Genomic DNA, 23414 nt, shown 5'->3' on the forward strand with positions numbered 1-23414 from the left:
GGGCAGCTGGGCCGATGTCATTTGATAGAATAAACTAAGACTCTGGGTGGTGAGGTGACACTGGTCACAAAGCCTGGAGGAGGGGTCTGGCGCCAGAACCTACAGACTTGAAGGTGAACAGTGCTTCCCACCTGCTTCAAAGTGAGCTGGACCCAAGTGCACACACTGGGGTTTCCCTCTCCTTCCCTGCTGATGGGGCTGGAAGGATCCCCCCCCCCGCCCTGCCCAAAGCAGATGTGGCTGCACTGGGCCTCTACTGGCCTCACCTCCCTGGGGACAAACAAGCCAGTACTCAGATCTCTTGGCCCATTTGTCCCAAAGCAATGCGTAGAGTGGCTGCTGCTTCCAATCAGCAAATGCAAACCCCTGTGCCCGGCACGAGGAGGTCAGGGTCAGGGCAAGGGCAGCAGGGGCAGGAGGGTGGGTGCTCACCCACATCAATGACCCGCTGCTTGGCGGTGGGCTGCCGGGAGTGCCAGTGCTTCCAGAACCTCAGCTGCTCCACTGGGCCCTTCTCATTGTCAAAGACGATCATCACCACACTCTGTAAGCACAGAGGCCACGTCACTCCCACCGGGGAGGCCCAGTGCCCTTGCCTCAGTCTCCCCAACCTGGAGTAACAGGAAGTTACCCAGAAGCCTCTGCTAAAGGCCCTGGCCACCCACAGTGGGCATCTTGCCCCCTCTTAGCCCTCCTTAGTTTGTCCCAGAGCCCGCACACCTTGACTTTGTTGGAGGACAGGGCGAGGCCTTTGGCACCTGCTGGGGTCCGCAGGGTGACAGGGTAGAACTGGCCCTTGTTGAGGTAGGCCATGGGCGACTCGCCTGACTTGATGTGGATGGCTTTGGGAGAGCCCAGGGTGTACTCAAAGTCACTGTGGAAGGGAGAGGACAGTGAGGCCTGGCCCTGGGGAGGGGTACCCTAGGGGTAGGGGACAACATGCCTGAGGCCCTGGCAGGGGCTCCGTGTGACCTTCCAGCTCACTTTATTCCCTTGGGCCTCAGTTTCCATATTTTTGCAGGTTCTATTTAACGTCTCTGTTGGGCCTCAGTCCCACTTATCACTGAGGCCCAGTGAAAGTCAGAACCCTGAGAGGTGACAAAGTCACAGGGACAAACGAAGCAAGAGAAGAAGCTCAGCCATCTAACAGGGTGCTGAGCACGGGCTTCCCGTCACAGCCCAGGAAAAGAATGTGGAAATCCTCTCTCCCGCCATCTGCCATTACCCCCCTCTTTTCGTCACGGACTCTGCCTGCCAGTTCCTGGAGACAGTATGAAATACTGTCCCCTACCGCTGTCCAGGTAAGCAAGGGTCCAGAGGGTCAGGTTACCTCTTGACGCTAGGATAGTCCTCTGGACACGGGGGTTCTGGAGATGTTTTCAGGATATCTGGGAAAAGCAGTGACTGCGGAGAAACACAACCCCAAGAGAATAAATCACCATTTCAGGTTGTCAGAGCCACAGGCCAGGGTTCTGAGGACAGCTCTGCAGGTTGTACAGTGTACAACTTGGCCAACAGTACAGGGCAGTCCTGGTTCAGCTCAGGAATTCTTTCTCCCATGGAGTCCAATGTGCTGAGCTTACTCATCTTCTCTTTCTACACGAGTACACACAGAACCAGGGGTGCCTGGGGGGTGGGAATGGGCCCTCACCTCCTGTGGGTCATCTTTGAAGGTGCTATCTGGCTGCCAGCGCTGCGTGGGTTGCACCCCGTGGATGTTCTCAAACAAGGAGTTGAGGGAGCCGTTATCATACATGTCATTGGTGGGCAAAAGGTAGCTGTCCACGGAGCTGGCATCCAGCTTGCTGGGGCCCGGTGGGAGCGGAGCGGGCTTGCCGGGGGCAGGCACGGTGCCCTCCAAGCTCAGTAGGTTGTTCTTTTTGAGCACATCGGGGTACTCCGGGCTCGCAGACACGCTCTCGGTCAGGAATTTCATGAGGTGCGCTGGGCTCTCAAGGGGTACGAGATCCGTCTCATACTCCATGCCCTGGTAAAACCTGGGGAGGGCAGAGCAGCGGTGACAATGACACGCTGACCTTCTCTGACTTGCTGCGGTGTCCACCTAGGATGTGTGAGGCCAGGCCAGCGCATCCCAGGGCGAGAGGAGAAAGGTGTGAGGAACAGGCCTTGCCTAGGTTCAGGGCTGGGGACACGTATTCCTTCTACTACTGGTCTTGGTAACAAGACACTGGCGGTTTCATCTTTATGTCTTAGCCAGAGTCAAATGTCCCTGTGACAAAATGTTCCCACTTTGGACTGACCGTGCCATGTGTTAGCTGCAGGGTGTGTACAGGAGGGCTGTGAGTCTGTAAGCACACTAATGTGCATTTTGGCTGCACCCCAAAATGTGAAGGGGGCAGGGTAGCAGACTGTGGACAGTTTTACTCTTTCTGTATTTGTACAGAATTGGAACCTTTTCTACAGAATTGGAACAAAGCAGATGTTACGTTTGTACTCAGAATATCCTTTGTAAATTCATTTTGAGAAACCCCTCCGAGGGCCCAAACCCACCATTCTGGCAATGTTGGAAGGGGCCCCAAGTAGCTACAGCCATGCTCAGGGACAAAGGAAGGCATGGCAGTGCCTGCCTCAGTGACCTGGGTCTTGGGTCTTCTGGGCACGGACAGCCCTGTGCAGCCTCCCCACCTCCTATCTGGACTGTCAGAAGGAGAAAGCTGAGGAGCAATATCCCTCTGGGACCCAGTTGGCCCTGTGAGTAGCCTGGCCTGCTCTCCACAAGGAAGTGGACATGGGTGGCCCAAGGCACTAACGCTAGACCGAGGCCCAGGGAGCCCAGGGGAAGAAGTCCAGGAACTCAGGGGTCCCCTCCGCCAGGGACAGGCCAGTTGTCCCTCCCCAAGAGGTTGCAGGGAGGAGGATTTTGGAGCTGGGACAGAAGAGCTGCCTGCGGGGTTTTTCCACTACTATGGCTTTGAAGTTTGTTTTCAGTAAATGCCAGCCCACAGGGCCTGCAGGCATCTGGAGTGTGTGTGTGTGTGTGTGTGTGTGTGTGTGTGTGTGTGTGTGTTGGCTCTTCTATCTTCATCAGCCGCTTCAGAAGTATTTTGAAACACTGTGTACAACTGCACTGGTATAAAGACAGATATAATCTGGGTTGGATTATATTAATTCTTTTCTTCTGGTTTTAAAAGAAATTGAAACACCTCCACCCTGAGTCTCTATAGGTTCCTTGGGCCCCTGGCAGGGCCTCTGTGGCTGACAGGTAGCTCGGCCTGTGTGAAGAGGGAATGGGGTGTTTGTGGGGTGCACAGAGGTGTCAGGGCCTCAGTGAGACTTACCTCTTTCCTTGGTCGTTCCGGCCCCCAGTGCTGGACGACAGTATCCGCTTCTCCTTGGGGCCCTGAGAGGGAGGAAGGAAGGATTTGTGTGTGGATCTTGGCTAAGACCTGGCTGTGAGGAGCTGCTCCCTGTCCCGGAGCCTTAGCCAGGCACTAGGACACCGAGAGGAAACCCACGAGTCCTCCTGGTTGGCAGGAACTGGGGCTGCCATTTAGTTCGGGCCCTGTCAGACTAAATAGGAGTGGGGGGCAGTACCCCAGGATTAGCAGTTAAAGAACATACAATTTGGGGTCAGGTAGGCCTGACTTAAGTCTTAGCTTTACTGTTTTAAAGTGCTGTGTAATTTTGGATAAAGGACGACACCTCCCTAAAACTCAATGTCTTCATATACCAAGTGGGGGAATTAGGAAGATTTAGTAATAAAAATAATAACCTGCTTTTTAAATCTAGAGTAGATCATGTCTGCATCTTGTACAGCAATTAACCACTAGGAAGAATGTATACAATGTGCCAAGTATTGAAAATGTCCTACCAGTTTGGTTTGAAACTGTCTCATTGCTATTTGTTTCTCAATAAATTTATGGAAAAAAAAAAACTAGAGTAGAAAGAAAAATAAATAAATAAATAAAACTAAAGTAGTTCCTATAGAGTAGACCTCGTACTAAATGCTCTCTTAACAGAATTTTTATAGCCACTCTAGACATCTAGGGATACCATCTCCATTACATAGAAAGGAAGACCAAGGCCCGGAGGACTCCCCTGGTGCTTTGGGGCATGCGCTCTGAATCTGTATTATTTGGATTCCATCCCTCGCTCCACACACCGGCTGTGTGGCTTTGAGCAGGTTGCTTTACCCTTCTTTATATCTCCATCAATAAAAACACTGATCATCGTAGTCATACAGACTCAGGATTGTCATGAATGCTTGGGACAGCACCCAGCATGTAGGGAGCATGACCATGCAGATGTGACCACTCACATCTCTAATGTTGTTGCGTCTTAGAACATTCCAGCTCTTTCATCCCTAAGGCCTAGAAGGCTGGTACCAAGACCCAACCCCATCTGGTAGCTTCAAAGCCCAGGCTGGTACTCATGCCCAGGGGAGTGTATGAGACATTTGATGAACCAGAACATGGTCAACTCCTGTGCTATGTTACCTAAAGCCACATTGACAGTTTGCGACATGACAAGGTCTCATACCCCAAGCTGGTGACCTGGCACTGCAATTAGACCCAGTCTACATTGCCCACAGGGCTGCTCTAACCCAGACCAGATCTCATCAAAACACCATGCTGCACAAAAGCTAACACACGCATTCCCTTCAGACACAGCCCCACCATTCTGTCCCTGGAAACAGCCTCTTGCCCACAACAGTGCTTGATGTGGTCCAGCTTCAACCTGGGAATCCCAGCTGGGGCTCAAACCCACATAAAGCCTTACGGCCCCACCAGCCATCCACATTCTTTTTTCACTCGCCTGGCCTGGATGTTATCAGGATGCTCCCAGTCTGCTGGGGGTGGGGGTGGGGCTGTGGGGAGGGAAACACTCGCACAGCGTGAGGACAAAGCCAAAGAGATTGGCAGGGGCCTTTCCGTATCTGAAACCATCTGTCCCACCGTCCATTGACCTCTAAATTCAGAGAGAACTTGCCTTCCTTCTTGCAGGAAGGAGAATAAAATACATCTTAGGGTAGTAAATTTGAGGACTTATATGTAAAGTGACTTTAAATCTTCTAGTTCAGAACCAGTTATCTGAACAATTGGCTATATGTGCACTTCACTCCTGAGATCTAGGAAAGCCTCCTGGAGCAATCTCTCAGGACCTGGACAGCAAGTAAGTTTGCTATCTTGTCTCAATTCAGGTGAGTGGGTAGGGCTGTGTGGAGTCCTGAGTCGACAAAGATCCTACAGCCTCATGTACCCTCAGTGAGAATGCAGGCTGTAATCTATTAGTAATGTCTGGCAGCAACACAGGAGGTGGTGGGGTGTCGTGTATTTTGTATTTGTGATAGCTTTAGAGAGCTAGAGAACAGTGAAAGGCAGCATGGCAGTAGGGGCAGGATATTCAGGAGAGGAAGAGGGAATATGGCAGAATGGAGTCCAAGGAAGGAACAGGAATTGTTAAAGAGAAGAAGCTAAATTTCAGGTCTGAGGCAGGAATGGCTGGGTAGGGGTGACCAGGAAGTAATTATAATCCATGAAATGGATCAGAGGGAGGATGGAAGTTGGGGGTGTTGCTGTGATACAGCGCACCTGGCCAAGGCAAGGGCTGAGCCAGGCGCTCACCCCACTCAGCCGATCCATTCTGGGCTCTGGCTGGTGGACTCCGCAGGCTGCTAAAGGCTAGTGCTGATCATGGGGTCTTCTTCCCCTCCTAGGAGCTCAGTCTTGTGCAGGAGATGGAGCAGTACATGAGCACACAGTATGTATATAAGGAAGAGACAAAGAGGATGCGGGTGTGGCTGAGGGTGCCTGGAAGAGGCAGAGGACGGGAAATCCAAGGTTTCCCCTCCCCCATGAGGTGATATCAACGCTGAGACTCAAACTGTGAGTGGGCTGAATCAGGACAAAGGAGGGGAGAGTGGGGGAGGGGAGATAGCCAATGCACAGGCCCAGAGGCCAGGTCCTGGCAGTGGGGACTGTGGGCTGCTGGTCCCGGGGCCTGAGAGCAAGACACACATTCAGGGCTGGTGAGATGGCTCAGTGGTCTAAAGCACCTACTTAGAACAAGCTTAAGCAAAGCACAGGGACTGCGGTTCAATCCCCCAGCACCACATGCCAGCCAGCCCCGCCCCCTGGTGGGCGGAGCTGGCCACACACACACACACACACAAAATAAATTAATTAATTAATTAAAAAAAAAAAGACACACATTCAGTCAGAAGGGGACGCACACAGAGCACTGAACATACCATGTAGTAATCATAGAGGAAGCTCAGGGCCGCCACGCTGTCGTCGTCCCCATTGACTCTCATCATGGCCTTCGTGGCCGCTGTTAAGGGGTTTTCCAGGTACGTCTTCCAGGCCTCGTCCTCATTAGCATAGGGGAATTTCTGGAAGTTGACTGGATCGTTCTTCAGCAGCCGCACAGACCTGAAGCTGGACGCAGGTGGAGAGTCCGAGTTAGGCTGTTCCCACACGGCAGCCTCAGGCCCGTGCCTGAGAACTCAGAGCTGCCAGTCATGGGAACCGGGAGCTGCCTCCTGTGCCACCGCTAAGGTGTGGACGTGAGCCCTGCAGCTAGATCGGTATCGATGCTGCTTCATAGAAGCCGCAGGCCTGAGCCTCCATACCCTGGATGCCCTTGCTAACCACGCAAGTCACAGAGAGCAAGTGATGAAACGCCTCTGCAGCCGAGACCAGTTGGGAGGGAATTCGTGCTCCAGGATAGGAAATGAGAAGGCTGTGCTGCAAAGGGCACAGTTGCCAGATAGCCCAGCGCTTGCTCTTTGAAGCCCTTGTCCTCAAGACCGTGAAAGGCACAAGAGGCTGCAGAACATCATGATCAGAGAAAACCTGGCCAGTGACAGAGAATGCCGGGGACCAGGAAGCCCTGAGGCACACACAACTCGGTTTGGGGAAATGGCATTTCAGACGACATTACTGTAGGGTCCCAGAGCCATGGCTCAGATGCCAGGAACTAGAGGTGAGTGCTGCAGGGCACACAGAGGTAGGCAGAGCCTGGGCAGTGTGCCAGGCTGCCTGGACAAACACCAATCATTATAGCTCAGGAGATAAAGCCCCTGGTCTCAAAGAAAGAGGTTAGGAAAGGCTTCTTGGAGGAGGCAGGTGCTTCTGCTAGAGACACTCAGCACTGGGGATTATTTCACTCAGAAGTGGTGGGAGCAGGGAACAGAAATGGGGATAAAATATAGAACAACAATGTTGATTAAAAAAAAATGAGCATCTAATCTTTAGTGAGCATTGGCCATGTCTTGGGCAATGGACCAAACACTCTTCATGAACTAGTATTCAACATCATTCTCATGCCAACCCTGAGAAAGCAGGCACTATTATTAAATTTCTATTTTACAGCAGAAGGGCTGAAAGTCAGGACGGTTCAAGAGGAGTTGTCCCAGGCCCCACTAACGGAGTGTCTTGGAGGGGAGCTGGGCACTGGCAGGAGGGTGCCACCCTCTAGGACCAGGCTGTCAGACTTCAGCTGCATGAGATGGAGCTGGTGGCTTTGTTAATGCCCAGAGTTTCTAGAGTTTCTGATGCCCTCAGTCGGGCAGCTGAGAATTTACAGCTTTAACAGCTTCCCTGGTGCTGCTGCTGCTGGTGTGAAGACTATACCTCAAGAACCCCTGGTAAGGCGCCTGTTCTTGGTCACCAGCTTGCTCATTTGGGGACACAGTGTGTTAAAGAAGTAGGAGGGGAGGGGACAGGCTATCCAGGCTTAGGGGAGAAAGCCTCAGGGGTAAAGTGGGTGCTTCCTGATCTGCTGCTACCCCCAAACCACACTTTCTATATTGACAAGCCCAACTAACTTACCCGTGCTGAGGATACAGAAAGAACAGCAGCTGCCATTAACTGAAACGCACATGAACACTGTCTGCACATCCGCTCTGCCCCAAGGGCAGGCTCATTTGCTTCAGCTCACACACAAAGAAAGCTGAGACTTGGGGGGAAGGGTAAGCAATGCCTGACAGCATCCCAGGGGAAGATGACAGGAACAGGATTTAAACTTGGGTTTGACCAGCCCCAAAGCCACATGCTGAACTGGTGGTAGAATTCTAGGAATCATGGCAGACCAGCTGGACGGAAAGGACCTCAAGAGACCTGTTGCAGCAAGTGCCCCCCCTGTTTGCCCAGAGGCTCAGACCCACATTCTGTGACTCAGGGTGGAAACAGCAGTCCAGGGCAGGCCCTGCCAAATGGAGGGTGGCATGGGGGACAACACAGCTCTTTCAGGGGCATCAGCCAGGCAGTGTTTCCCATGTCACTAGGCTCCAAGCCATAGGGTGTTAGGCTCTTAGAAGGAGGCAAAAGGAGCTGTCACAAAGGAAAGAGGAGTGACAGAAAGCTTCCTGGCCTAGGGATGCGGAAGGGAGGCACACCTCAAGTTTCTACAGGTAGAAATCCAGGGACCTCAAGACAGAAAGGGGAAAGAGGCCTCTCTTAGCTTCCTTCTGGGCCAGGGGTCAGAGGAATTTATGGAACAGCCCAGGGTAGTTGTCCCTAGCTCCTGTCCAGTCCCAGGTTGAAGAAAACTCCCCAACTAAGGGGGCTTAGGACAAACAGGGGAAAGATCTCAGTGGCCCTAGGTCTCCTTCCACCTTGATTGGCCATCACTCATTTGAAACTAAGTCTAGGAAAAGTACCCTCCAGGGAGGACTGTGAAGGTTGAGGGCCACAGCCCTTAGGAAATGCTTAGTGTGTGCCTGGCACGTGAGGTATGCTGGATATCTGCCACAACTGCACTCAAGGCTTGGAGCTAGACATTGAGAGAGCCATGGTCACCCAGGAGCGGTGGCAGGTCTTGGCCCATGGGTCCCCGTGTGTTGACAGATGGAATATCAGCTTTGAGGAGCTAACAGTTATTTTACCCCTTTTACCAAAAATAAAAAAATAAAAAAAAAAAAGGCATTTTAGAAAACAACGATAAAGTCACAACCCAAACAAAAGAACATACGACAGCTGCTGTACCTTAAGCATTTACTACAGGTAGACACAATGCCAACTGTTTTGGTGTAACATCTCAACTGTCACATACAACCACCTTTAGAAGTAGGAATTATCAGCCTCATTTATAGAAGGGGAAACAGATTCAAACAAGGTACTCAGAGTCACTCAGTCAGTAACCGAGGGAGGTGTCACTTGGATTGGACCCACTGGGAATCCAAGACACAGTCCCTGTGCTAGTCTTTTTCTAGAGGCTTTTCCTATTCTGGAAACTTCCCTCTTCTGGAATACACTGAAACAATTCTGTGTTGCAAAGCAGAATGGAATTTCCCACCCACACAAGGCAGGAGACACTAAGTAGGAGGGCAAGCCTGTGATTAGAAAAGTTTCTGGCCAGATCCTGGGAGCCCTAGTGTCCTGGTCCCCGTGTCTGTTCACACTATCAGCCAACCTCATGTCCTAGAACTCTTCATTCAGCTTTGAGAACGTCTTGATTATGAATAAAATTAGCACTGGATTATGCGTCAAATCCTGAAATCCAGGAACTTTTGTTTCTGTGCTCTCTCAAAGGCCAGGTAGGAGGGTTGAGAACTCAGTGGGTGGAGACATCGAGAAAGAAGTCCTGGGAGCTAATATAGGATGAATACAAAAAGGGTTCCAAGAAGGATTTGGGTTTATTCATGAGGATCAGGCCAGGACAAAGGGGAAACTAGGAGACTCCTGTCCTATAAAGTCCCCTGCCCGAGGGCCTACATAAATTATCTGTTGGTGTCCCTAAGAAAGAACTCCTGAAGATGAAAGAGGAAGAGGCAGGGGGTCACAGAGGGTGAGGACTCGGCCTTGGGTAACCTTTGCGATTTCAGGTCTCTACCAGGGCACAGCACAGCAGAGCCTCAAGTAGCACTGGGGTCACAGCCCATGGGTTTAGCAGCTGTACCCTTGAGTAGCCCTTTAGTCCTCCTCAGTCTATGCCCTCATCTATTAAATGGGTTTGCTGAAGCCAAGGATTCTTCTAGGCACAGGGAAATCAGCCAAGAACAAGACAGATAAGGCTCTGCTCCCAAGGAACTTACGGTCTAATTGGGGAAGACAGACCGTAAACAAGTAGGTAAGTGAGTTAATTCTAGTTAGTGATAAATGCCGTGAAGAAAATTGGAACACGGTAATGTAATAGAGAGTCACCAGGGGTGGTTACTTTACAGTAGAGTTAATCTCTGGTTGTTAGGAGAATTAAGTGCATTAACATAAGAAATTCGTTTGAACCTAAAGCCTGCCAGAGAATAATTTCAGTAAATAATAGCCATCATCACCCTCACCACCCCTGAACCCTAGAATGAGAATAAAGGGGAGACTATCTCTGAGGTTCTCGAATTATCGCTCCTCTCTCCAGTCTCCTGTCTGCAATGCAGGTTCTATGTCAAAAACAAAAGAGATAGCGTAATAACCCTGGGCCTTGATCCTCACATTCATTATCTCATGGAGCCTCCCAACATACGTGGTATGTTATTATTCCTACTTTACAGACCTAGAAATAGACAACAGAGACATGAGGTGACCTGGGATCTGGCCTGGGAACTCCACAACCCATCATTTTTCCACAATGGGATATAAAAGAGAGCAAAGACACAACACATGTTCATGGCGTCTGTCCTTTGTTTTATCAAACATTTCATCAAATAACCCCTGGACGGCCAGACCCTGTCCTAGTTTCCCCTGTCCTAGGTTGTCCCTGCTGTCACAGAGGATACATCTGACCAGCAGCAGGATGGACATGACTACAAAAACAAGCAGCTCCTATCAGTGGGGTGAAGGAAGCTGTGAAGGAAGAGAAGCCAGAGGACTTCTCACCCGCCCAAGCCTGAGCAGTGACAGCTGTGTGTGGCAAGTGGGAGAGTGGGAGGGTTAAGAAAGAGGTGAATGGAGGTGGGCGGGAGGACCTAGGATGGGCCAGAGGACTGGAAACCCAGGACAGCTCCCAGAGACTATCTTTCTTCTATGACCAGAGATGAGCCATATGCTTTGCATCAGTCACTTCGCCCTGGGGAAGGCCAGCACACTGAGGAGGAAGCCGCTGAGATGTGATAATCCTCACATTTGCATAGTGTGTCGGAGTTTTCAGCATGCTTCTCATGTATCTGTCATACCTAAGATCCTACAACGCCCCTGAGAGGGAGGGAGGGAAGGTGTGACTGTCCCCATTTGATATGGTAAAAACAGCCATGGATAGGGCCACTGGAGCACCTGAGGCCACCTAGCTGGCACCTTTAGGCCTAGAACTGAGGTCCCTGCCTCCCAACTTCAAGAACCCTCCCAAAGTTGCCTCCTAGCTTGGCTTCTCCTCCATGTGGGAGAGAGCTGGAATTAAGGTCAGGAGAAAGGAGCTTAGGGAACCACCGCTGTCCCACACCTGCTGAGGGCTCCTCTCCTAGTTCCCAGGTGTGTGAGCAGGGCTTCCCTTCTCCAGGGGTTCACTCTGGGACTGTGGCACACAAGGGGTATGGTACCAACTGCTCCCTGTCCAGTCAGCTCTTGGCCTCCTGACTCTGACATACATCATTCTGGGCACCAGGATGGAGGACGCTGAGAGTAGTGAGATGGGGGCTCCAGCCCAAGTCCCTTTAATATGCAGTGCCCACTGTTTTCTGGTTGAGCGACTTCAAACTCCCAGTGAGATGAAGCAAATGCTGTTTCAGCCATTAGTTGGGGACTTTTGCTATCAGTCCCAACTGTGAGAATCCATGTAAGACTTTGGAACTATAGTCCTGAAGAGGAGATACACTTCCCTCAGGACGTGCAGTATACAGTAGGATGTGGGTCCAAGTCTCCTAGCAACTTCTCTAGGAGTTGCCAAGTTCCACAACTACCTTGGGTCACAGTCATTTCGGTAATTTTTTTTTTTCGGAACCGGGGATTGAACTCAGGCCCTTGCACTTGCCACGGAAGCGCTTATTCCACTGAGCCATCTGCCTGGCCCGATTTCAGTAATTCAGAGCAGAAAAAGTAGGGATTCTTACTCCATTTCACAGAAGTGGGGAGAAAAAATGTGCCACCAAAGAGGCAGCCTAAAGCCTCACCTGTGGAGGTGCCTGAGCTGGGACAGATCTGATGAGCTGGGACCCAGCCTGAGGAGGAAGAGCGGCAGGGGCCATCTGATCTGGGTGTTGGCACCGATACACCCAGTCGGTGACTTGCCAAACCCTGCCCTGAGCCACCCAGCTTCATCAGCAGTGATCAATCAAACTCACTAATCACCCACCACAGGGGGGAGGCCTTCCCCAGCTGCTCAAGGCAGAATCACTGTTTCAGCCCGCCCCATGCAAGCTGTTCCCTGGGGAGGACAGGGGCACCCCAGAGTTGACGCAGCTGCCAGTGGCCCATCTGGTTTTCTAGATCCACAGCTTGTGAAATGAACCTTGTCAACTGGGCTGGGTAGGCTTTGGGGCTTCCATGGAGAAATCACAGCACGTAGTTCGAGGTTCTGTAGTGACTCCAGTTAGAATTCGGTGGAATGAAACTTGAAGGTACACTGGTAAGCAGGCCTCAGAGCTATAGGGAGCTGGGTTCCGGTCCCAGCTCAGCTATGTCTAAGCTTTGTGACTTTAGGAAAACCACTGGACATCTCTGTGCCTCGGTTTTCTTACCTATAAAATGTGGGGAGGTGAAAATACTAATCTCAATGAATTACTACGACAGCTACTGTTCATTAAGGGATTAGCAAGTGCCAGGTGCTGGGTAAACATTTTCTAGTCATTGTCTTATTTAATCCTTGCAACAATTTTATGAAGTGTTCCTACTGGAAGATGTAATGAGATAATGCAGTAAAGTGATCAGCACATAATAAAGTGTCAGCACATAATAATGGGAACTAGGGTTAATAGCACTTGTATTTTGTGCAACAGCCCTAACAAACTCCAGAGGCTAGGGAGATAGCTTGGTGGTCTAAGTGCCTGCCTTGCAAGAGAAAGGACCTAGGTTCGATCCCTGGTACCACATGCTGTGTGTAGCAAGACCCTGTATGAAATAAATACATAAATAAATAAATACATACATACATACATATATAAAAGATTTGGGGCCAGGGAGATGGCTCAGTAGAATAAGCACTTGCCTGGTAAGCGCAAGGGCCTGAGTTCAATCCCCGGTTCCGCCAAAAAAAAGAAAGAAAAAAAGAAAGAAAGAGAAGAAAAGAAAACCCAACAAACTCCATACTCTACCACTTAACTTTCTCTGGTCTGGAAAATGGGACATCTCTTCCTAGCCAGCAGCAGCAGCCCTGATGCTTGGAGATTCCAGGATAATGGGACAAAGTACTACCCACTTCCTCATCAGACCTCGGTGGGCAAGTTGAGAGTGGTTGGGCTCCAGCAAATACTTCTAGCTGCACAAAATTAATTACATGCCATTTTCTAATTATACCAGAAACTCACTTCATGCCCTTTGAAAAATTCTGCCCTAGTGTGATTTTCTTCTTTCATGCCATCTTCTCTGCGTTTCTTGTCTATTAGTCGATTTTATTTTCTATTGTTCAGTTGAGGTTTTAAAGAAATAGAGATCTTCTTTTAAAGCCAGAATGCTGGAGCTCTTCACTCATTCGCTCACTGGTTCATTCAATAAATGTTCACTGATGGTTACTTTCTTTTTGAGCACTAGGGACATAAAAGTGACTGCTATACCATCTCTGCCTTTAGAAGTTCCCAATTATGGCTGACGTCCTGGGAAGGCCCAGTGAAATAACACCAAAATCACTGAGAGAATCTAAAGGCTTTCCCTAGGCCAGTGGCAATTTCCCTTCCAGGAGGGGAAGTGAATGGAAAGAGAAGGAAGCCAGCCAGGGTTATCCGCTGCATTTCACAAATGGGAAAGCTGAGTTCCAGAAAGGGACAGCACTGCATCACTTCACACAGCAGGCCGTGCGTCTTTTTGTTTTCGCATATGCTCTGTGAAGCAGGTGTTTGTATCACCATCTTCCTCGTGTAGCAACAGATGCTTGGGTTACAGGGCCCGTGGACAAGTCAGCCAATCTGTGGATGGCAGAGCTGGGCTTTAAACACAAGTGACCTGGAGGAAAGCTCCCGGGCTGCTGACTCGCCAACTCCACAGCAGGTCAGCCGGACTCTGGCAACCTCTTGCCCCCAGCGCCCTGCCTGGTCTCCTAGGCCAGTGGTTTTTAAATTTCAACAAGCATCAGAGTCACCTGGAGGGCTTGTTAAAACACATAATTTCAGGCCCCACCCCCAGAGTTTCTGATTCAGTGGGTCCAGGGTGGAGCTGAAAATTTGCATCCAAGTTCCCGAAGATATTGAAGATAGCGATGACCCAGGGACCACACTTGGAGAAAAACGCTGCTCTGGGTGAACCTGTAATTCTCCCTTAAAATAATGACTCCCCACACTTCTAAAATTTGTAAAATGCAAGCACACCAAAATGCAGCACCTCCGAAGGGCAGCAGAGAAGACAGTTCCTTCATCATCTTCCTGTCAGAGAAAACTGTCAGCAGTTCAGCCTGTGTCCTTGTCTCTTCCCAGTGTCTGGGCACAGGGGAAGCGGCACTGGTGTGCTATTCCCGCCCCTGTTTAAGCCATGGTTCAGATCCCAACTCTGTGAGACTCCAGGTGAGCCTGAGCCAAGCCTCAATCCCCCCTTCTGTGAAATTCACTTACACTGTCCTCCCTCTCTGGGTTGTTGGGCTGGATCAAAGAGTCCATGTATTTTTCAACATTTCACACAAGATCTGAGGTGGAGGTAGGGCTGAATATTATTTTTTTGGTTTTAGCCCAACAGGAAGCTCTGAGGACACAAACTATGTTTAAGTCCCGCTGTCCTTCCTCGCTGTCCTTCCTCACCGTCCCTCAGTGCAGGACCTCTGGCGACCTGCCAGGTCCTGCCACTCACTGCTGAGACAGTCTTAGTTCCAAGCACAGCACCTCAGGCCGAGGTTAGAGCTGTGTCTAGTGCTCTCTGAGCTCAGTTCGCCTGTTTTACAGCCCAAGCTTAATGAGGGCTTTTAACTTTCCATTCACCAGCAGCGTAACTCCGACTTTTAATAACACACCTTGTGCACGACAAAAATTTGCTCCTGGCAATCATGGTTTCGACCACAAAACCGCAGCAGGGAGGCGTTCCTGGTTAACTCTTTCAGCGCTCCAGGCAGTCTGGAGCCTGAGCTGCTGGAGATCAGACACACTCTGCGGCTGGCTGGGCTTCCGTCATTGGCTCCCCCTGCACCAGCTCCTGCCCTCAGCGGCCTCTCTCCAGGGATTTGGGGGTGGGTGCAAGAGTCCCAAGCAAAGAGGGTGGTGGTCCAGACTGAGCACTGAGGGACTTAGTGGGGAGGATCCTAATGTGCTGCCTCCAGCGGATGGACCCACTGTGTGCTCAATCCCTTGCTGCGGCAGCACCCTGCTTTCCTCGGTTGCAAACCGTGGCTGAGTGACTCCAGGGTCGGGGCTGGGGTCTATAGCTGTGTCAGGCGCACAGTAGGCCCTCAGGAGCCTCGGAACCATGGAAGGGACCGGGAAGTCCCTTTACACCTCCGAGTCACCAGCGGGCGGGACATTCAGTGTAGCCCTAGAACGGCGCATCACCCACTCCGGAAGTCCCGCAGCAGGCAGTGCGCAGGCGCAGAGGGCAAAGCACAAGCACCGGCGGATTTCAGTCAGGACCCGCTGCCCCAGGATCCCTTGCGGCCGGATGCTGCCACAGGGCACGGTGAGACCGTGAGCTGGAGGCGCTCGGGAGCCTGGCCGAGGCCGGCGCTGGGCCCAACCACATGAAAGGCCTGGGTGCTTGCCACCCACCAGCCGCCTCAAGCTGGTTCTGACTACACTGCCCGGCCTCCGTGCCGCTCACGACAGGACTTCGAGGTGCCACCCTCCACCTAACGCCTCATAATCAGGATGGCGTTTATGGAGCTCTACACTGGGCCCCGCGGTCTGCGTATTGAAGCTCACAGTTCCCCCGTGCCAGGTAGGTGTTTATAGTTCACGGGAAGGACACGACACGCAGATTCATCCACATCCAGCAGTGGGCAAGTGACAGAGTTGAAAGTCTGTGCCAGGAATGACCATAGCAGGTCATTCCGTCAGGGCTAAAGACCAGTATGTGTGGACCAGGATGGCCTCTTAGGGGAATGCACTGCAAGACGGAGGCCACAGCAGCAGCTCAGAACTTGAAGCCAAGCACTTGGTACTTTACTCCTTACTCCCTTAAGTAGGGGCAACTGAGTCCCCAGGGTTTCCCATTGTCATCTGAAGTGGTGGCTTCAGAGTCTTTTTAGAATTACTCAGCAGGTACAGGCTTCCTCTGAGAAAGGGTAGGACTCATCTTGTCAGGGGGTCTGACTTCCACTCACTGAGGTGAAGAAAAGCAGAAACCCTTCCTATTCCAGCAACCAGCTTCAGAACTGGATGCTCGAAGGAGCAACATGAATGGATCTACATGGAATGGCAGAACATCTCAAAATGTGTTTGTGTCAACTGTGGAAAAATGGAAAGTGAAAGGGTTCAGCAACGCTCACTTGCTTATTTCTGTAGGAAGTAACAGTAGTGTTACTAGTTTGCTCCCTGTCAGGCTCAGAAGCAAGCACTATTCTAACGTTACTGGATTTCCTAACAGCTCCAACAGATGGATACAGCTGTGGGCCACCATGTATAGGTGAAGAAATGGAGCATCAGGTCTCACCCAAAGTCACAAAGAGAATAAGTGGCACCGCTGGGACTTGGGTCCAGGTATCAGCACAGGGTTCCTGCTCTTATTCTAGTCCACTTGTCAACCCAAGGGATTTATCCCAAAGAAATCTCATGCCAGTTAACCGCAGAGATTTTTACCAGGAACATAGTTGGCCAACTTAGAAGAACCCAAGAGCTACGTGGTAATCCTAGAATCCTGACTGCAGTTAGGACCCACCAGCTGCTCTGCCTGAAGGTCTTTAAGTTCTTAAAATACTACTGAGGAGTAATTTGCTAAGAAGGTTATTCCACTCACCTCTGCCCACTCACATCTAAGGGTGGCAGGAAGAGGAATGTCACAGTTAAGGAGTCCCCTGAACTCAAGCTAAAACAGTACAAAACCTGTCCTGTTTTCTGCAATCCACTTTCTCTGAGTGCTGGCCTGCACCCAGGGGGCTCATAGTGAAGGTTTGCACTAGCCAGTTAGGATTCTGAATCCTGAGTGTGGGCAGGAATGCACCTGCATCCTTCCAGGCATCAGAGATGACCTCATCGAAAACTACTCCTCAGCTTCCCCAGCCTTAGAACCGCCTCAGAACAAAATGAACCACATTTTATTGAAAGCATCTACAAACCTTAGCTTTGTGCTAAGCATTTTATAGCCTTTCACGCACTTGACTCTCAAGAATACTACAAAGCGTCCGTGTACCCATTTTCCAGATGAGGAAAATGAAACTCAGATAAGTTGAACAGCCTCAAGATCCCCCAGCCTTTATGGGACAGAACCTGGACCTGAACCCAGGTCAAGCCCCCTACAGAAAATGCGCATGTTAAACCACCACACTGCAACCTTCCTGCTTGGGATTGTTCCAGTTTGACAAACAAGTGCCTTTAGAGAAACCCAATTCTCTGCTTAAGACAGCTCTTAAAAGCACCTCAAAGAAGTTCCTTTTGGCAAGAAGATAGCAAGCCTCCAAGGGGCTGGGGTTGTCTCTGATTTCTAAGGCCCCTTTGCGGTATCAAAAAATGATGCCAGAATCCTTCACAGTTTCAGTCCTGTGTTTTCTCCACCTGGCTCGAAACTGCTCAGCAGAGGGAGAGAAAAACTATTTTCCCAGGGAAACACTCAGCTCTAGCTTGAGACCAGGGCTTGCCTCAACACGCCAAAGCAGAATCGTCAGCCCATTCATTTACCCTTACAAATTGCCGTGTGAATTCTGGCGCCGGCCTCCCTGCTCTTCCTCTTCTGGAAACCCCGTCCACCCTCCACGCTCAGGGAGCGCCAGGCATCCACTGATGTTTACTCACTCGAGTTCATTCGACATCTTCCTGCTCCCAGGCTCTGACGATCTGCACGGAGGCTCTGCTGACCACTTGTCTCTAGTTCTTGCCTGACACAGACATTCCCTGCCCAGGGAAGTGTTTGATTTATGTGGGGCTTTAGGTGTCAGGATTTTGCTGACAGGTAAGTTCCCAGCAGCGCTGGTGCTGATTGGCTGTAGGTACAGGTGCCGGCAACTGCAGGTATACCTCAACAGGTGCAGCTGTTAACTCTTGGCCCTCCAGGAGGGGCGGAGCCAGGAGGGGCTGGCTGGGTGTAGCTGGCCAATTCCTTCCTTGAGAGGGGGCGGAGGGCGGAGATGAGGGAGGAGGGAGGAGAAAGAAAGGCAGGAAAGAAGCAAGAAAACTAGAGGAAAAATACAGAGACATATATTTCACTAGTTAGAATCCTTGATCCCAGAGACATCCCTTCTTCCAAGTTCCTCTGTCCTCTCTTTGAAATCTCCAAGGAGAGAACAGATCTTCTCCTTCCCCTTGGGGAGGGGGGTCTTTGTAGAAGTCCTTCCCCACCTTTCTTAAGACTTTATTCTTATTATTAATATTTTAGTTAGTCAAGTAATTGTCTTTGATTCTCACAGTAACCCAATATGTTGACTTACTGTCACTTTCCTCTTCCTCCCCAGCATATGCACATTACAGACGAGGGAAGAATCCAAGTAAAGTGACTAATGTGCAGGCACTAGAGTGACTGTCAGAGCTCAGATCCAAAGCTTCGGTCCTGCATCTGGCTGCCACTGGTCAGAGATGAAGCCAGTGGCCTCAGTTCAGCAGATTCTCATGAGTGTCTGTTGTGTACAATGTCCTACTTTGGATTCTGGGGAAACGAGCTGAAAAGCTGTAGAGGTGCTACCTGGAGGAGCTTCCCATCTGGGGAGGGCCCCTGAGTGCCAGGGAGGCCATCTTTTATTGGTTGATACAGATCTGAGTGGGGTGTGGGCAACCACATACCTCAGGCTGGCACGGAAGGGATGGAAAAGTTGAAGTTGGCCATCTTTGAAGCTTTAGCTGACTGGGAGCTTAGGAGAAATCAGATGCCTATTAGACAGAAAGATTGTGGGCTAATAGCTGTAAGCTGTCTTCTGTAAAGGACAAGATTGGTAAACCCAGCATATCCACAGGCAGGAGAATGCTAGTTTTTAAAAGAGAGTCTGCCAGGGATAGTTTGCAATTAAATCTAAGTCCAGGGTTGGGGAGATAGCTCGGTGGTCTAAGTGCCTGCCTGGCAAGCACAAGGTCCCCATACTGCATGCTGTGCCACCCCGGAACACCTGGCATGCCGTGCTGGCCCCAAAACCAGGCATGGTGGTGCATGCTTGTAATCCCAGCTCTGGGCAGGCTGAGACAGGAGGATCACTATGAGTCCAAGCTGCATAGCGAGACCCTGTATCATAAAATAAAATAAAATCTTGAGTCCAAAATCTTGGGATCTTGTTTCTCCTTTCTCTACCTCTACCCCTGTGCCTTGGACTACTTCTCATTTGGCTCTCTTTTCCTGGGAACTTCATCTTTGGCCCATTCCTTTCTCCTTTAGGAGAAGGTCTCAACTGCCCTTGCCAATTGGATAGAGGTATTCAGGGTAAAGTCAGAATTCCAAAGAGACCTCTGAGTTGGGTGGGGTGGTGTGGGGGTGGGAGGTCAGGCCTGTGCATAATAAGGGATACTGAAATGAAGACTTCCAGTTTGCCTTCTCACTAGAGGCTGTGTGGAGGTCACCGCAGGGGAACCTAACAAATGATGGTAAATGCCAATCACTGATAAAGCCATGTGTTGGGGACAGCCTTCTGCAATCACCCTTGCTAGACAGTTGGCTGCTTTCTGTTACTGCGTTTTGTAGACTGCAAAGCCTTATGATATCTTTGTAATTGTCTGTCTCCCCTTCCTGTGGAATATAAAGTCCACAGAAGCAAGGACCTGTGTATCTTTTCCACTCCTTTCAGTGTGAGGCTCCCAATAGGTGCTGGGCACACCACCTGGGTCAGTCACTGTGCAGAGCCCTTGCATGCATTCTCTTTTAATTCTCACGCTAGCCCTGTGAGTTGTTTTTCATCATCCCCATTTCATAGGTGAAGAAACTGAGATGCAAAATGATTAAAACCACTCAAGTAGAACAATGCAGTGACAGAGGTAGAGCTGGGGTTTCATCTGACAGCAGAGCTTGTATGCCCAACCACTTCACAGAGGTTATTGGTGCCAACAGTGACTGCAAAGCCAGCCACAGCCCGAAGGATGGCACACTTCTCTGTGTGTGCCTGTCTCCCCACCTCATGGATGGCTGTGGTTTCTGTCAGCTGTGTTGCAACGCACAGGTGAAGGGCTAGAGAGTGAGTCATGCTGGCTGGGCTGGGGGTGGGGCTGGGATTCCAAATGGCATGCCTATGCTTGCTGGGCTTTTAAAAATGGGTTCTCTCCCTCTATTTCTGGGTCCTGTCTCTTTAAATCACCCATGCCCCATGCCCACCTGCCTAACTTAGCAGAGGTTCAAGTCATGGGGCAGATGGTATTTAGGTCTACAACAAAAGACCCCAGAAAGCTCCCCAGGTGGCATGAAAGGATGAGTAGTCTGGGATAGGTTACCAGGGACAGTGAGCAGGGTTGCAGGGTCACCAGGAGTCCTACATCCCAGTCAGGAAGCAAGGCTGCTTTAGACCTTCCTTCCTACAACTCAGACCCAAGGCTTGAAGAAACACTACCCAAGCCTTACTGTCACCCCTTCCTTATCCCTTGGCAACACGAGCAGGGCCCAGGGCTGGGTGAGGCTGGCACCTCTTTTCACTTCTCAGGGGGACCAGGTGGTGGTTTCCCTGTGGTGAAGATTAAAAATGAACCAATCAATCACATGTAACACAGTAATTATGTTCACAATAATAACAGTAAATAATGATGGCTGCAACTTGGTGTTTATATTTTGTAAGACTGCTAAGAATTACTTGGATGAGGGGTAATATTGCTCTCAGACTGACAGAACTCCATTTATATCCCAGTTCAACTAATTACTTGCTCTGTAATGTAAAGTAAGGAACTTACCCAGTTTCAGTTTCCTCACCTGTAAAATGGATATAAAATAGTATGCATCCCCAATAGGGTTAGTATTAGTATTAAATAAAATAATGCAGGCAAATATGTTGTGTAGTGCCTGGCATCTAACACTCGCTTGTTACAGAGCATGCCCCCTTAAACTTGATAAAATTATGGCAACTTTAGTTTCCAAAATGAAGAAACTAAGACTTGAGTTCCATGACTTTTTGAAAATCAATAGCTAGCTGGATGTGGTGGTGCACACCTGTAATCTCAGCACTCGGGAGGCTGAGGCAAGAGGATCACTGAAAATCCAAGGCCAGCCTGGGCTCAATGTGAGTTTAAGGCCGGTCTGAACTACATAGTGAAATCTTGTCTCAAAAAGACAAAAAACAAAAACAAACAAAAAACCCCACAAAACAAAAAACTATAAGTGAAAGATCTGAGATTTGAACTCACATCTTTCTGATTTCACGGTCATAAAACTGGCCTAAGGGAGTGTCCAGAGTCAAATTCTGTCCAGCCTCTACTTTGTGACCCAGTCAGTTTCATCTCAACTGGGTTCCCTCCAAAATCAGATTAGTGAATCACTATACAGAGAGATTTGCAATTCAAAATCACCTAAGTTTTCTTTTCCAGATTCTTCTTTTTCCTTAGAGTGTGGCAGTCCTTTGTCTCTCTCACTTCATTCTGAGATTATGACTACTCGTGAATCACCTGCTTCAGAAGAGTGTGTGACACTCCCCTTGACACAGTAGGGGTGGGCAGCAAGGGTTAGGACCACAGGACTACGTACTGAAAGACACAAGAGCCAGGGCTGCTTTTATGTCTGAAGGCAGTGCACTGTCCAGCTAAGGCAGCACTCTTCCTTCTAATGCTTTTCTTTTTCTTTTAAATTTTATTTATTTACTTATTTGTGTGTGTGTGTGTGTGTGTGTGTGTGTGTGTGTGTGTGTCCAGCTCAACCCACCAGGGGGCGGGGCTGGCTGGCATGTGGTGCTGGGGGATTGAACCGCGGTCCCTGTGCTTTGCTAAGTTTGTTCTAAGTACGTGCTTTAGACCACTGAGCCATCTCACCAGCCCCCTCTAATGCTTTTCTAACGCTTTAAGACATCCCACTTAAGCCAGCATGTCAGTAACCCCAGGTCTCGGCCCAGCTCCATAAAGAGTTCAAGGCCAGACTGTGCTCATAATGAGATATGATAATCTACATGCTTAACAAAATGCCTTTGGCCTATGAAAAAAAAAACTACAATGATATATACCCCAAAATGCTTACCAGTGAGTACAGAAATGACAAGATTTTCATTTTTTGCCTGTCCTCTTCCCCTAAATGTTCTATATTGAGCTTACGTTGGTTCTGTAGTCCAAAAGTCTGCATAAAGTCTCCATCTGAATGTCGTTAAACCAGAATAAGTACTCATTGGCTGACCTCCTGGAGGCAAAAATAGAGGTAAAGGGAGGAGTGTTCAGAGGCCTCCTGAGACCTTCCTTGGAGGCCAGAGGCTGTGCGACCCTGCAGGGTCTAAGCAGCAAGCTCAGGTACTGGGGCCAGTCCTGACCTGACAGTTACAGCTAAGATGACTGTCACTGTTACCTCTGTGATGCTTGCTTCAGATGCTCCTGAAGGGGCTGAGTAATCCCCAGGTGGGTTTGATGCTTGAAATAATGTAGGAGCAACTAGAGTAGAACTGGAGTTGACCAAGACATCGGACAAGCAACTTCGCTTCCTTCTCACTGCAGCGTCCTCCTTGATGAAATTAACGCCAGGAGAACTGAACAAGATCAACAAGTGTCCTTCACATGTGCCAGGCACTATTCCAGTATTTTCTGTGTATCTCATGTTATGCTGTCAAGACTCCTAAGGAAGAATCGCCATAAATGTCACCGTTTTGCCAAAGAGGAAACAGGCTCAGGGAAGTGCTGTAGCATTTCAAAGCACCTGGCTGGCTGCATCATGACAGAGAATCAAACCAAAATCTGTCTGACCCCCACGGTGTGTAAACAGCCCTTTCTGTCTCCTGGGTCCAGCCTCATGGGCATGGAATAGATTGACAAAGAGACAGAGAGAGGGAAGGAAGAAAAGTTGATAAGGTAGTTGATATCTGTGTAAGGCAGGTAGGATTTATAAGCTCCTGGAGGGCAGAAATTACACAGAGAAATATAAATCTTACCCAACACCTGCCCTGGGTTGGGCAACATGATAGATGTTCAATAAATAATTGTTGAACAAATGAAAAGTGGCTGGATGAGGTTAATTTACACAAGACACTAACTTTCAAGGCAAACTGGCCCCGGCCTTCCACCCCTACCCCACACCCCTGGGGAATACTGCCCAAGTCTGAATCACTATTCCCCCTTTCGTTAGCATGCAGCAGTCACTTTACTCCAGACCCATGGTTTCACTTGTGTAGTTCTGCCATCGTCCCTCATCCCTGTGATGAAATAAAATAAGATCTGGGTGTAA

General features: G+C 49.9%; 1 protein-coding gene across 1 annotated transcript in view; it reads right to left on the bottom strand.

Moving 5' to 3' along the window:
- Grhl3 (grainyhead like transcription factor 3) overlaps nucleotides 1–18146 on the bottom strand; it is a 32417-nt gene extending 14271 nt beyond the window's left edge. The window contains exons 1-7 of the mRNA XM_004637597.2: nucleotides 17900–18146; nucleotides 6212–6398; nucleotides 3300–3361; nucleotides 1652–1997; nucleotides 1331–1404; nucleotides 721–874; nucleotides 433–544 (exon numbers count right to left, since the gene is read on the bottom strand). Of these exons, the coding sequence (XP_004637654.1) occupies nucleotides 433–544; nucleotides 721–874; nucleotides 1331–1404; nucleotides 1652–1997; nucleotides 3300–3361; nucleotides 6212–6398; nucleotides 17900–17916 (952 nt within the window). The 5' untranslated portion in view covers nucleotides 17917–18146. The remainder of the gene's footprint in view (nucleotides 1–432; nucleotides 545–720; nucleotides 875–1330; nucleotides 1405–1651; nucleotides 1998–3299; nucleotides 3362–6211; nucleotides 6399–17899) is intronic.
- Between the last annotated feature and the right edge of the window lie 5268 nt (nucleotides 18147–23414).

The sequence above is a fragment of the Octodon degus genome, unplaced genomic scaffold, assembly GCF_000260255.1.
Source record: "Octodon degus isolate 3935 unplaced genomic scaffold, OctDeg1.0 scaffold00092, whole genome shotgun sequence".
Taxonomy (NCBI): domain Eukaryota; kingdom Metazoa; phylum Chordata; class Mammalia; order Rodentia; family Octodontidae; genus Octodon; species Octodon degus.